General features: G+C 40.2%; 1 protein-coding gene across 2 annotated transcripts in view; it reads left to right on the forward strand.

The window, feature by feature from the left end:
- The window catches only part of LOC130088234 (interferon alpha-inducible protein 27-like protein 2A), a 77,760-nt gene that overhangs the window by 8,229 nt on the left and 54,533 nt on the right, over positions 1 to 14,998 (forward strand). The window contains exons 1-3 of one of the 2 annotated variants that reach the window (XM_056254909.1): positions 1,398 to 1,507; positions 1,577 to 1,606; positions 1,737 to 1,898. The exons of the other annotated variant lie outside the window; for it this stretch is intronic. Of the exons in view, the coding sequence (XP_056110884.1) occupies positions 1,498 to 1,507; positions 1,577 to 1,606; positions 1,737 to 1,898 (202 nt within the window). The 5' untranslated portion in view covers positions 1,398 to 1,497. Of the gene's footprint in view, positions 1 to 1,397; positions 1,508 to 1,576; positions 1,607 to 1,736; positions 1,899 to 14,998 lie in introns of those variants that run through there. 2 annotated transcript variants of the gene reach the window in all.

The following is a 14,998-nucleotide window of genomic DNA, read 5'->3' on the forward strand; positions in this document are numbered from 1 at the left end:
ATATTTGGAACGTTCTGCCCTGTTCAGACAGACAGAGCAATTGTTCGTATGCTTTGGCGGCCGCACTAAAGGTCTGGCTGTTTCAAAGCAAAGAATATCGCGCTGGATAGTTGATGCTATAGCGCTGGCTTATGAAGCCAAGGGCCTTCAGTGCCCCTTGGGCATCAGAGCTCACTCTACGAGAGGCATGGCCTCCTCGTGGGCGTGGTCGAGTGGGATACCCATTCAAGATATTTGTGCGGCTGCAGGCTGGGCCTCACCGTCCACATTTATCAGGTTTTATAACCTACAGGTCCCCTCATTGCACTCTAACATACTGTCGGTCTAACTATGCATAGGCTGGGGTGTGTACATGCTGAGCATTGTCTCCTCCCTCATAGAATCCATCTTTGACTGATGTGGAGGATTTTTCATACATGACAGTACATAAAAATGTGCTTGTGTGTGTCTCTGGACGCCCATCGGGCCGTTCCACGTTGTCCTTTTATAAAGCCCGCCTTCGGCTGGCTCGTTGGATAATTACTTTGCTCGAAGGCTCAGGCATCTGCCTCCGGCTTAATAGAGCGAAGTCAGCACGCACGGCGTTTTACATGGCGTTCCTATAGCGTAAGCTTACGCAATAGGGGGAACCTCTCGAAAGGGAACGACTCGGTTACTTACGTAACCTCGGTTCCCTGAGAGGAGGGAACGAGTATTGCGTAATCTGCCGTGCTTGTGCTTGGTCAGTTTGCTTCAGTCGATTGAACCTAAAGAACTCAGACAACGGGGCGCCCAATATATAGCCCTTGGCCACGCCCATCTTGGCGGGCTCTGACGCGCGTGGGCGCGAAGCACGCTCATTGGAAGCGGGTTCAGAGTCGCCCCGTCATAGGTTCGTGCAGTTGCCGCAGCACAGCCAATGACCGAGCTGCCTCGCTTATTGCTGTATGCTGTGCAGCTGCAATGCGTTTTACATAAAGACTTCAATATTTCTCGAGAAAAGGAGTTTCCCCATAGCGTAAGCTTACGCAATAATCGTTCCCTCCTCTCAGGGAACCGAGGTTACGTTAGTAACCGAGTCGTTCCTCTATGCGGTTTGTGTGGCGAGTGATCTCGCTTGAGTAATGTGAGAGCTTCACGTTCATGAGGAGCCTATTTATTGAGTTTCAGTGACATTGAAATTAAAAATATGTGTGTGTGTGTGTGTGTGTGTGTGTGTGTGTGTGTGTGTGTGTGTGTGTGTGTGTGTGTGTGTGTGTGTGTGTGTGTGTGTGTGTGTGTTTTCTTCCTTCTGAATAAAAATCTAAATTTCATACCTGTAATTGTTAGTGTGGCTGCTTGCCGTTGACATGAGGCAAGTTTGTATTTGAATTTATTTGAATTTTTCCCTTGGAATTTATTCCTTATCTCTGTACTTTACTCTATAAATGAGTTTCGTTTCCTGAAAAGGATACACCCCCTTTTAAACTCAACCTCTTACATAAGGTGTCAGTTCAAGAGCGTCCCAGTTTACTTAAGATGGATCCCTGTAAGTAGTACCTGCTTTTTTATATATGTTCACCTATCACAATAATCATAACCTGTTTGTTTTCTTAAGGTACGATGATTGCAGCTGGTGCAGGAGCAGGTAAAATAAATGTGGAATCTTGTTTTACTAGACAGAAGACATTATTTTAACTGTTAATTTTAAAATGTTTATCCATCTGAACCAGTAAATTTAAATATGCCACGTTTCCACCGTTCCACCAATTGTATAGCCATAGCAGTTGCAGCAGCTCCTGCTGTTCTAGCAGCGGCCGGTTTCACCGCAGTTGGAATTGCTGCAGGTTCAGTTGCCTCCACTTTGATGTCAGTTACTGCCGTGGCGAACGGAGGAGGGGTCGTAGCTGGAGGTGTGGTAGCTGCTCTTCAAGCCGCTGGTGAGATAAATATAACAAATCATAAATTATAATTATAAACTGCCAGCAGGTGGTAAAGCAATCGGACAGTTCCCCACCGCATCATTGACTTATGCTACAGTCAAAACATTGACCTAAAAATCACTGTGCAGCGTAGCTTGTCAGTCGCACATGAATATTTTTTTAAGATAGGCCTATGTACATTAATTCATTCTATGCCTATCTGTAATGTTTATGGTATTTTCGGGTTTGTTGGGCGTCTACTGCACACTGTCCTCACGGGCCTTTAGATTTCTTTGTTTACGTATAGGCTAAGTATGCAGGTGTAAGACTGGAAAAACTGGAAGAACTGTAAGAATGCGTTTACACTTGACATTAACATGCGACCTGTAACCGGATGTTGTCCACATACACATTGAAAAGACAAGTGTAAACGCACTTCTGATCGGAATGTCATCCGCTCAGCGTGTCCAGGTTCGGAGGTAGTCGAGGACGCATCGTGATCGGATCTCAGAGTAATGTAAACGCAATGCAGCCATCGTGTCTGCATTCACTTCGTTCAAAAAACTTAATTTTATCGACTGGAGATTGCATAGGAAAGTAAAGTGAGTGAAGGAAAGCAATTGGAACATTGTTTAATTTGTATCATCTTTACTCTTAATCTGGTGTCGTGCCACAGACCTAATTTAAATATTAAGCAGGAACAGACTGGTGCTGCTTTGCACTCTATGGCAGTGTTGCAGGCATACCAGGCTGATCTGCTTAAAAAAAAGGGGGGGGGTCTCAAAAGCAGAGTGTGGCAAGTTGCGCTCCCCCTCGTAAAGACTGGGAGTCGGCTCGTCACGCTCAGTAGCCTTATAATAGACCTGAGACAAAAATTCTGAGGTTTTTTTGTGTCCATGTCTGTTGGGGTGTGCCCCTTCAGGACGGGGCATGTGAAATACATAAATCAGCTCCTACCCGCCATCCTCACAAAATGACTGTAACATCCCCACCACCTCTGGTGATTTGGGGGGCAGCGGATTTCAGCAAAATGTTGAATGTTCTGTTGTTTCCTGTTACCGCCCAGGAGACAGAACATTAACATTCCCCCAACTGGAAGTATTAAAATTGGTACCCCTTTAAAGAGACTTTGGCAGCGTGAAAGCTACTGCCGGGTATCTCTCTTTGCGTCCTCGTTTTAACGGCGTGGTTCCCACTACCGTGAAACAGGAGTGGGCGCATCTGCTGTCACAAGGAAGAAAAAAAGACGAAGAAAGAAAAGGGGGACTGCGTCCGTTTTTAGATCTTTGAGGCTTCAACCGTTCCGTCAGAATGCTCAAGTTCAAGATGCTAACTATCAAAAAGATTGTGTTGTAAATTCAACATCGCGATTGGTTCTTCACGCTCGATCTCAAAGATGCATATTTTCACATAGAAATATTGCCACAACAAAGGAAGTTCCTGAGGTTTCCTTTTGGGGGCGAAGCTTACCAATATCGGGTCCTTCCATTCGACCTAGCCATGTTACATAGACGATTGGCTGATACTGGCCCAGTCTCAAGAGCTTGCGCTTCGACATCGAGATCGATCCCTGCTGATCTTCTCTCTCTGGAGCTGAGATGCAACGGCAAGAATAGCATTCTCTCTCCTGCCCAGAGGGTAACGTGCTTGGGGGGTTAAATGGGACTCTGTCACCATCAGGGGCACAACTGTCTCCCGCTGGTGTCAAGACCATTTTAAACACTGTAAGCAACATCTGGATAGGTCAGGATGTTACATAGGTCTCATGGCAGCTGCGTCCACAGTGATTCTTCTGAGCCTTTTGCACATTAGACCACTTCAGTTGTGGATCAAACCGGATTAGATACAATCCCCAAAGGCAAATAAGGACAAGCGCATGCGCTGAGTGCTTTGTGTCCTTTCTAAAAATGTATGGTTATGATAAGGGTTATGCGCTGCGGCTTCGTTCACGTGGTATAGACCCCGGTGTAACTATCAGACAATCAGACACATAACTATTTGTTACATTTAACAAATAAGCTTTAAAGCCCACTATTAGGACTGAAATATTCCCCCAAAAGAGGCTAGAGAGTAGCCTAGAAATCTAGACTCACCCTAGCGGCTGCAAAAATTATTTTGCAGCCAGTGTAGTCTAGCAACTCTCCGTTGACTTTCGAGCTGGAAAAACCAAACTCTAGTCAGGCCAATCACATCGTGTATAGAGTTGTAGCGGATCACTAGACGCACCACAGGGTCAGCCCCAAATAAAGAGAAACACCAGCAACGTCTTTTCGCTTTTGCGTGTTTACTGCAATCATAAAATGGGACAGTGTTACAATCAATCATCTGTTCTGGATTGACAATCTCTCTTCAGAGTGCTTCCCGCAAACTCGTATTACAAGATGTATTTTCTTCACATTATCTTAAGTGGTTCCATTTAATAAGATGCATAACACCAAAGGCATATTTTTTATGTAGAACTAATAAGATTTATGAATTCTGAAAATTAATAAAACAATAATGAAACAAAAGAATACAACTCATACCTGCAATCATAAAATGGGACAGTGTTACAATCAATCATCTGTTCTGGATTGACAATCTGCAAACACATCATTCAGTTAGTACATTGTCCCATATTTCTAATATGCAGGCAACTTACAATATCAAAGAAACAATTCAAAGTTTCAGCTTCTTCTTAACACACATAACATGCTTTGAATCATGAACTACATTACCCAGAATTCACCGTTGATTACTGGCGCGCATTTCACTCAGTGCAGCACAGATTAACCACTCATGTCATCAAAATGAAATTAAGGCCAGATCAACATTAACAAGTATCCTCATACCCATGAAAACCACATAGGACATTAACTGATACTTAAAGTGTTATACCATTCATAGAAATATGACACAATCGCACGTTTAAAGCAATACAGTTTATGTACTATATTAAACATGAAGAACCATCTATTTGACAAACAACAGGGTCACCAACAGTATTACCACCATATTTCGTTCTGATTTCATAATAACTTCTGTTTAATATGCTCTAAGACCTTGTTTGAATTGTCCATTAACGGAGACACATAGGCCTACCTCTCTTCAGAGTGCTTCCCGCAAACTGAAGAGTGCAACACGCGAGGAATATACCATTGATTGATAAAAGGGGGGATCATACCAACTCAGTAACACTAAAGGACACAACACATCTTTCCAATCAAACTCATGCAGTACAGGGCAGTAGTGCAATTATAATGTTTGATAACCACAAAGACTAAATGCTGGTTGCTGTATGTTAAATTAAATACTGGTGTTGATTTAATATTCCAACTTCCCCCACCTTAATGAAATGTGGATCATTCCTTGCTCAATCTCTCTCTGCATCTGATTGAAGAGCAACTAATCTATTTAACAAAGTTTGATGAATTATAAATTTTTCACACCATTACAGAGTCAGCGGGCGGGCTTAACATAATGACGACAGAGATGCGACGGTTCACTGCTAATTGAAAACAAAGAATGGCTGCTGCTGCTGGCGAACAGCTGTCTTTTGATTCGGCTTTGACCGCGACTCTGGATGATTTAAAGTTAAGCTTTTCTTTGAAACATGAACAAAGAACGGCACTTGAGTCATTTTTAAAAAAGGAAGATGTGTTCTGTGTGAAGATGTGTGAGACTACGTCAACCTTCTTCGTTGCTCTGGTTGGTTGTAGCGCTATCCTATTGCGTGCAGAGGGAATTTGAAAGACAACCGTTCATCCCGCCCCTCGTATTGAGCCCTGTCAATGGTGAGTTCCCAGACCTAACATCCTGATGTAGGTCTGGCATGCCAGGCTAGCAAGAGAGCAGAAAAGGCCTCAGTCGCTGGGCGACCATCAGATAAGATGTTTTTATTGCTCTGAAAAATGTGGTCATGTGATAAGACAGAGGCCATAGGAAAGACCTACAGCCCTTAAAATAGACTTCTCTGCATTAATTTATAGACGAACTGATCTGTAAATGAACATACACCAACGGACATTGTGTGTGATAATTGTATGTCTTGTATACTGTCTCTTGCATTTATATTTATTTAATGCATGCTTTATGAGAAAACTACTAGTTAATGTAACCCCACCTATGTCATGTCTCCTATCTAATTAATCCTCATTTAATGACTCACACTTTATTGTACATTGCCTTCTCATAGAATGCAGTGTGTGTTTGTGATATCTATCTGAGTATAAATGGACACAAATGGCAAATGGCTTCGATGTCGAAGCGCAATGACTCTGTCTCAGGCTGGTCCTCTCCGCACACATTCATAAGATTTATAGTTTGGATGTTTGTGCCACTCTGTGCTCTCAAATCCATGAGTCGACATCACAAGCTCATGTCTGAGACCTTCTTCGCGTTCTTGTGAGCACACACTACACATCCACAAGGGTTGGCAGGTGCGGCGGCATGGGTATTCTCGTTAGCCCATAAATCAAGCTCAGCATTGAGTGTAGCTTTTTAAAAGGGAACGTCTCGGGTTACTTGACTGTAACCCTGTTCCCTGAAAAAGCGGGAAAGAGATGCTGCGCTTTATTGCCGCACTAGCGATGTCCCAGGACTGCTCTTCAGACAAAATTATACCTGCCGATGCACCTATGGCACATTTAATTGTAGCCTCTGAAAGTGTGTGCATTCCAATGACGTCACTGTCCGAGGCTATAAAAGCTCAAAGTCAATTTCATTGACGTGTTGCACACATATATTCACAGCTGGTCACGCACAAAAGCGTTCCCATAGCACTTAAATCAAGCGCAGCATCTCATTCCCGCTTTTTCAGGGAAAAGGATTACAGTCAAGTAACCCGAGACGTTATTGTTGTGGCAAAATTTATCTCAAACAAACATCACTGCGTAAGAGACACTCAGAGTCAAATTATATAAAATAGAAGTATTTGTTCTTGCAAGAATAGGAGCAGTCTAATACACAGTTGTTACCCTGTGCAGAAGAGTGACACCCCCCCCCCCCCCCCCCAGACAGACTGAACTAGCTTTTATCTTAGTTTCAAGGCCTTCTTCCCCCCAGAGCCTTCCTCCCAGTAGTTTTCCATAGACGTCACTAGTTGGCCCACTAAGCTCCCCTGCACCAAATGGCCTTCTGACATCTAGGTCAGAGGTCCTTGTTCGTCTGTTCTCTGGAGTGTCTCCCCCTTCTGCCTCCCCAGGTACATAAACAGAATCTTCTCTCACTACAAGTGAGAGACACACATGTGACATTCTTTGAATCATCTATATTTTACTAAAGATCAATGAATATCATTAAAATTGCCACCACAACTCCTCACTTTTTATCATTCTGATTACCCATAATCACAATAATAAACAATAAAACAAATTTTAAGTCATATCATCACACTTATACTCTTCATCTCTGATTTTTGCATAAATGATCACTCTTCTTAACATTTGTGAAACAACATTTTGGAAAAGTAAAAAGCTTAGGCTGTTTTGTGGGGATAGTCCCTTAAGTATTAGCAAGCAAGTAAAGATGTTATCTGAAGCCGGGCTGAATGAATAAGCACTGTTATTGCACTCCTGACCTAGATCAGACCCTCAGTCACCTCAGAATAAACAAGAAATAGTTTACAGATTAGTAGGAAAACCATCAATCCAAACATAATGAATAAAAGTAGAATAAAATCCCTCATTTCAAACCCTGTCCTTGTACGCCACCTCGTAACACGGATGACCGCTGTTTGTAACCTTCTTTAAATCATTTGCCCTTAATCATTCTCAGAAAATAAACAAATAGAAGAAAAACAAACAGAACATACATTTAACACATATCTCACTGTAGCTCCCGCTACCTGTATCGTCACATAATTTTGTTCATCCTTGGGATAGACTGTCATTTTCACCAATTGAACAGACAGCATGTTTCACCTGTCACTGTAATCGTATTCCCCCATGAATAACAAAATTATTAGAATAACAATCCTAACTCCTATCATTAAGCCTTTTCCATTAATCTACGCCCATCTCCATATTTCATCTCGGTTTTCCTAACCATCCTTTGTTCACTTCTAATTCAATTTAGTAAGCTCTATTTAATGCCATATTTAACAAAATCTAACCAGAGAAGTCTTATAATTTTATCCATTCTTCTAACCAATGCAGTTGTTCAATATTAACTCTAATATTTCCATTACGGACACAATCAATATATTTTCTACATTTACAATCAAATCAATACCTAGTTTGATTCAATCAAACAAAATCATCACAAAAACAGATTCTTCTGTTAAACTTAAACCATCAGTTGTGTTGATCATCTCGTTCGCCCCACGGACGTTCCGTGTTCTTTTACCTTTAACTTTTAATTCAAACATGCTGTGGTTCTACTTAATAAGCTTCAACAATTATCCCTATAATTTACATTAATTAATAGATCTTCTCTTCCCAAAAACATTTTCCTTAAATATTTCCTAATGAATAAGTAACCAATCAAATCTTTTGATCTACTGTATATCAATACTAAGCCCTATTTTGATTTAATCAAATAAAATCCTCAAAATAATCACAAAACCACATTCTTAAACCATTAGTTGGTTCACATCCTCCTCCAGGCGTGTTGATCATCTCGTTCGCCCCATGGACTATGGGATGGTTGTGGCCTGTTGGTGTAGGTGAGAGGCTTGGACCCAGGTGTCACACTCTCCAACCATTTTCTGATCCTTATAAGGTTTTCCCTTAAATCACGACCGCACCCCCACTGGAGTGAACTGTCACCTGTGAATGGAGACCTTAAGTATTTTGTTAGTGGCCGCTTGTCTTTCCCTCGTCCCTTTTGGTGTGACCTGTGGAATTTTCACCATCTGTTTACAAACTGAAACATTATCTCCGGATAATTTCTTGCTCACTTAATAGCACTCGGGGTCCTTTTACCCTGAAAAACACTCAACCCACTTTGCTCATGTCCACACAATATTTATACATTTGGAACAGAATTAGTTCTGTTTGATCCAATCCATCCTGACATTCTGTAAAAGGAAAATTTTAAGTTATGCGCTGCACAGGTGTAGCACCTTTCTGCCACAATAATAACCCAGGCCAGGATAGTTAGCCAAATTCATCCATAGCCATCATTTTATTGGGCACATTTTGCCCTGTCTCCCAATCCTGCATGCTCTCTGTAAAGAGAAACAGATTTCGAGGTTATTGTCAGATAGTAAAGTACGTAGTTTCTTTTGTCTACTGTTCTCCCGTGGCCTTCGATGCCCTGGCGTTTCCTGTTAAAACAATCTTTGTTATTGGTGTGTGCGGCACACTCACAGACATCAATTTTGTTAGGCAGAAAAATGGCTTCTTTCAGGGCTTTTATCCAATTACCCCTAGTGTTCTCCCAACATTTATTCAGCAAATGTGAACCCCTTAATAAACCATATTTGGCAATTGTTATACCATCTCCCTCTTGATGCACGACACAACTCGAACATCAATTTAACATAACATTTAACATAGTGTTTTTTATAAAGTTTGCCATCAACACTAACCCAAACGTTGTCCTATCAGACAGAGCTTGATGGCCAATCAACTTAAAGCTTGTCCCATGTTCTGTATTGTCTTTTCATCAGAATTATCAGCTTCTTTAAAATTTGTCATTTGCCTTAACCCATCTGTAATGATAAACTCATTCCAGAGGTTAATGACACAATATCCTCAAAATCAGGAAATAATAGTACCCCAAACTAATACATACAAGACATAAAGTGCTGTCACCATCATACGCACTCATACTAGACACACATATGTTAACTGTTCATTTTCAATGTTCATTTTTCTTTATATTATTGCTAAAAGATTTAAATTTTAAATAAGATTTTAAACTTCCCATTTTCCTGTAGCTTCTACCTAATTTTACATGGTCTCTTAACCACTTTCAAAGCATGTCTTGTTCATTATTCATTTGATTTTTAGACAAGTCAGCTGGGTTGTTTTGGTTCCCTATCATTATTTTTTCTTCAGCTTGCTCAGGCAGGCCGATAACAGAAAGACAGACACAGTTACCATCCCTTCCTCCAACTCAGGCAGTCTCTCTCACTATAAACAAATAATTTTTCCACCAGCCTCCTAAGGCTGTAACTTAGACAAAATTTGTATTCATTGCAATAACCTTTGACCATTCACCTTTGCCATCCAGACTTTCCTTAAATCAAAAGCTGTCTTCATCTTTAGCCACCACCATGTCTAACGACCTTCAAGAGTTAAAACTATGTCATAGACCTATTAGTTCAAAATCAACACTATGATTTTCCTTGCCCATAAGGCAACCAGTACATAAAAAGTTTTGCTACTGTCTCCACAACAACTAATGGGAATCACTCAATGGCCTCAGCTGGCTCCTGCTCGCCCACTCCTGTTAGCCCTTTATCTATAATCTCCATCAGGGTGTTTTCCCCTGGCATATTTGCAGACGCTTGTCACAATAAAAAACAAGCCATACAACTAATGCGGTTTCTTCTGGCGAGTGGTAAATAGAGGAGCTTTGCTTTATTGGGGAGACATGCCGTGACTCGTCACCGCTTCATCTCCCCTTAACGGCATAAGGACGCTGCTGGCCTCACAGCTCCTGCTCAACCCTCATACCTGTCTCACATAACACACCTCCATTCAGGAGATGCCCAATGACTTTACGTGACCCCTCTGGCTTGGGTTGCCCCCTGTCTGGCCAAAGAAGGTCTTACCCGTCATAGAGATGGTCACTCGTGCCCACTGGTGACCGCTCTTTCCCATCACACAATCAGTTCTCTTCAACAGAACTCAGCTGTTTTCTGGAGCTTAGGAAAGGCACGTTCAAGAGTCACCAGAGCCATTCCGATTGCCTAATAGTGTTCACACAGGGAGACAGGTTAATAACAGCAGTATTTAATCACTTAAATCCATTAGCCATCTTAAAAGCAGAAACCTAGCTGCTTAGATTAAACTCAGTGAATTTAGATCACAACCGTACATTCAGTGTACTTCATCTGTAGCCGGAGCCATCGGTCCTGAATGGTGGGGACTAAATGAGACAAAGAAGTTACTGGTCCTAAAATAAGCTAATCAAAATGTCATCTCTATCTGTATTATTATTTTAAATACTTCTTTAAAGTCATTCAGTTTTATTTTTAAAACATCTCTGTGTCTATGATCTTCAACTGAAACACTGTGCTTTACTTTTTATCACAGATAACAGCTTTTAGCTGACTCATTGAATGAGAGAGACTCTGAGACTCTATTGGATGGTACTGCTCTCTCGTATACTTCTAACATCAAACTTTTATCTATCATCTTTTAACTCTATCCCAGCTTAAGGCATCTTTGCCAGAAATTACATACGGTTTCAAATAAACATGGTTTTATAGTTGTCTTTTGCCCACCTCAGGGAATTTAGACATTACAAATTTCCACTCAGATTGAGTCTCTGTCGCACTGGCAGTTTCAGGCACAGCACACATCAGGTTTTAGATAAGCGAACTGTTTCATTACAGCCAATAACAAACTTATCTTTTGAAAGCAAAACATCAGATTCTAGTTCTTTCATGGTCAACTTTTCAAGCTGTTTGTTTAATCAGATGCCTTTCAACACATTTACATTTAGCAACTGTTAATTCAGTAGCCTACTGCTTCTGCTTATTTGTTCTTACATAATGGTAATTATTCTAGTTCTCAATAACGTTTCACATTTCTCAATCTCAATTACCATAGTTTAATCTCTGACTTCAAAGTTTTCTCTTCTAGGAGTTTATCAGTCTCCAATCAGGATTCACACTAACTTTGACAAGGCTACTCTGCATCTTTTGCAGTTATTATAAATCATCTTTGAGATCTGTCTCTCTATATTACCTTTACATATTTTGCAACTCACATTTGTTGGAGTCACAAAAGGATTCACTTTAAGACTTCAATCTTTTGACCTTGTTTTTTATCTCTTATTTCTCAGACCAAAAATTGTCACTGTCGTCATTTAAACACTGATCTATTTTCAAACCAATATTATTACCAGAAATGTGTTGTCATTTTATCACATTTTTAAACACCTTCTCGTTGGTAATTTACAGTTACCTATTAAATGGTCCTGATGACCACCATTAAAACACTCTCTGTCATCTAGTGAATTTGTTTCAGCCTCAACTTCATTATCAGACACCTGTCCTTGACTATAGTTTGATCACTGTGAGCTTGCAAACGGCTCCAACTAACTGCACACCCTTGAAGCAGTGTGTGTCCCATTCAGGAATGTAAACAGACCCACCGATAAGCAGTTCTCTGTATTCCTTTGACCATCCACCAATGGCGGATTCAATCACAATAGCCAAATCATACTCTTCATCATTATTATTGGCAGAACATAATTTCATGAGCAGCACAGAAAATGCTCAAAATATTCGAATTTGTTTTCTGTCTTTACCTTACTAATTTGGTATTATCATCAACAACACTAATTACAAGTACTGTTGCTGTTATCCCAGCTTATCTTTTACAAAACATCATCTGCAAATCTCTTCAAAGTGAGATCTTCAGAGCAGAGCTGTTTACAGCATTTGCTCTCTTCTGTCTCACTATTTATTTATTTATTTATTTATTTTCCCGGACTGTTCAGTTACTCTTCATAAAGTGTAACAATTTGTACATCATTATTTTCATTACAACTGGTTTGAAGCCTTTTTTCTTCCATCAAATGGTTAGTCTGCAGATTCAACTTAATATTATCATTATTGTCTCAGTCTTATCTCTACTGTTTCTCCAAAACAGATTATATTACTCAGTCCGTAAATTACACAGACAACCATTATAGCTACTTGCTTCAATACCCTTATTTTCTTAACATTAATAAAAAAATAGAAGATATATCATCTTTTCAATCATTATTTTATCAAAATCTAGAATTGTTTCCCATTCTGCTTAAAACATTCTTCATATCATGTTAATCCCTGTCAATCATACAATGCCTTATTTTATTCTAAAACTTTTCATATCATTTAAACAGTTAATTTGACTTCCATAAATTCTGTCAGACCATGTCTATTTTCATCACATATAGTTTTCTACTATATTTCTCCTTTCTTTTCCCTACATGCCAGTTCCTTCATTATCCTCTCCTTTCTTTTCTCAAACATGCCAGTTCCTTCATTATCTAACCAGTACATGATTGTTTGCACAATCCCCACACACACATGTCTCACACACCAACCTTTTTGTTTTTTCACTTCCCTCTTCCACCAAGTCTCCCTTACAGTTCCCTCTATTTCACACAGACAGCCTTATTGCTTCTTGCTACTTCAATCCTTGTCATATAAATTTAAGTTCTATAGACATCTAATGTCATGCATCCATTTACTGTATTTGGATGCATGTAAAAAAACAGTATTTCTCCTGGCAGTTCGACATTTTATCTTCAAGCCAACAATCCATTATCTGTTCACATTTTTTACACACATGTTGAACGCAGCCACAACAACCTTTTGTCCCGCTGCCCTGTTCCACTGATTCTCGCACACTCTTAGTCTATTTGTGCTCAGTGTTCCCTCCCTGGTGAAATCATGGTATTTTCTCAGTTTTTTCAATATCTAAAACATACATTTCCCCCCATACTTTCCTAGTTCTACAGAAAACCGGTGTATCAAATTTGGCATGCTTACTCTGAGATTTTCCCATACTGGCTGTTTTCTGTTCCCTGTGGATTTCTCTTCAACGCGCGTTTTCTCTAATCTGTTAGGCGTCCCCAACAGACCCGATTCTTTCTTTTAACCCAAATCGGTCGCATACCTGCCAACTTTTGAGTTTTGCTCGGCGTGAGATTTGTTGACGGGGGGGGCGGGGGAGATTTGTTCAGGGTACCTATCTGTTTGAAATCTCTTGATCTGTTACAGTTCTCACTTAATCCCAGATTATTTATCTGCTTGAAATTTCTTGTTCTGTTACAGACCTCAATTAATCTCAGATCATTTTCCCTCGTATCTGTTTGAAATTTCTTGATCTATATAGATCTCAATTAATCTCAGATTACGTACCACAGAAACAGCCTTCAGCCAATATGGTTCAATTTCACTCTTCTCCCCAATTAAACTGAATTTAATTAACTTACCCAAAAGAAAATAAATTGAACTGTCTCTTACCAGAGATGCTTCTGTTGCCACCGGGTTCTTTCAATTGATTCCAGTGGAGTTTCTCCTGGCCCTCATAGCGGTCGGCCCCTCTCTCTGAAATTTACGAGGTAGAGCTGGAACTGCTCAGTCCAGGTGGCCAAACACCGTCCGCTCTCAGGTCCAGAAGGCACTTCCAAGGAATCCCACTATTCTGACACCAATCTGTTGTGGCAAAAATTCATCTCAAACAAACATCACTGCGTAAGAGACACTCAGAGTCAAATTATATAAAATAGAAGTATTTATTCTTGCAAGAATAGGAGCAGTCTAATACACAGTTGTTACCCTGTGCAGAAGAGTGACACCCCCCCAGACAGACTGAACTAGCTTTTATCTTAGTTTCAAGGCCTTCTTCCCCCCAGAGCCTTCCTCCCAGTAGTTTTCCATAGACGTCACTAGTTGGCCCACTAAGCTCCCCTGCACCAAATGGCCTTCTGACATCTAGGTCAGAGGTCCTTGTTCGTCTGTTCTCTGGAGTGTCTCCCCCTTCTGCCTCCCCAGGTACATAAACAGAATCTTCTCTCACTACAAGTGAGAGACACACATGTGACATTCTTTGAATCATCTATATTTTACTAAAGATCAATGAATATCATTAAAATTGCCACCACATTATCTTTACAGCTTTGAAATACATGCTGTTAACGAAAACACTGTTGAATTATTTACAATTACTGTATGAATAAAACCAGTAGGCATAGGCTATTATATAACACAACATAATTACATAACCACAGTAATTAACTGTATACATGACGAATTAAGTTGTTTGCGCATGCTTTACAAAGCATAAATCTGTATTCAGATTTCAGAAGAATCGTTTTGACATTTGTTCATCAGTCAGCCGATCTGTTATTTGCTACTGTAATGAGGATGAACATAATATATAAGCATATATAACATATAATTTTAATAAGCAAGGGAAATTCCAGACTTTAAACAAATGTAAATGTTTAGTACGTTTGCGTTGTAA

Source organism: Rhinichthys klamathensis, unplaced genomic scaffold (genome assembly GCF_029890125.1).
Source record: "Rhinichthys klamathensis goyatoka isolate OS25496 unplaced genomic scaffold, OSU_Roscu_1.1 h1tg000115l_1, whole genome shotgun sequence".
Classification (NCBI taxonomy): domain Eukaryota; kingdom Metazoa; phylum Chordata; class Actinopteri; order Cypriniformes; family Leuciscidae; genus Rhinichthys; species Rhinichthys klamathensis.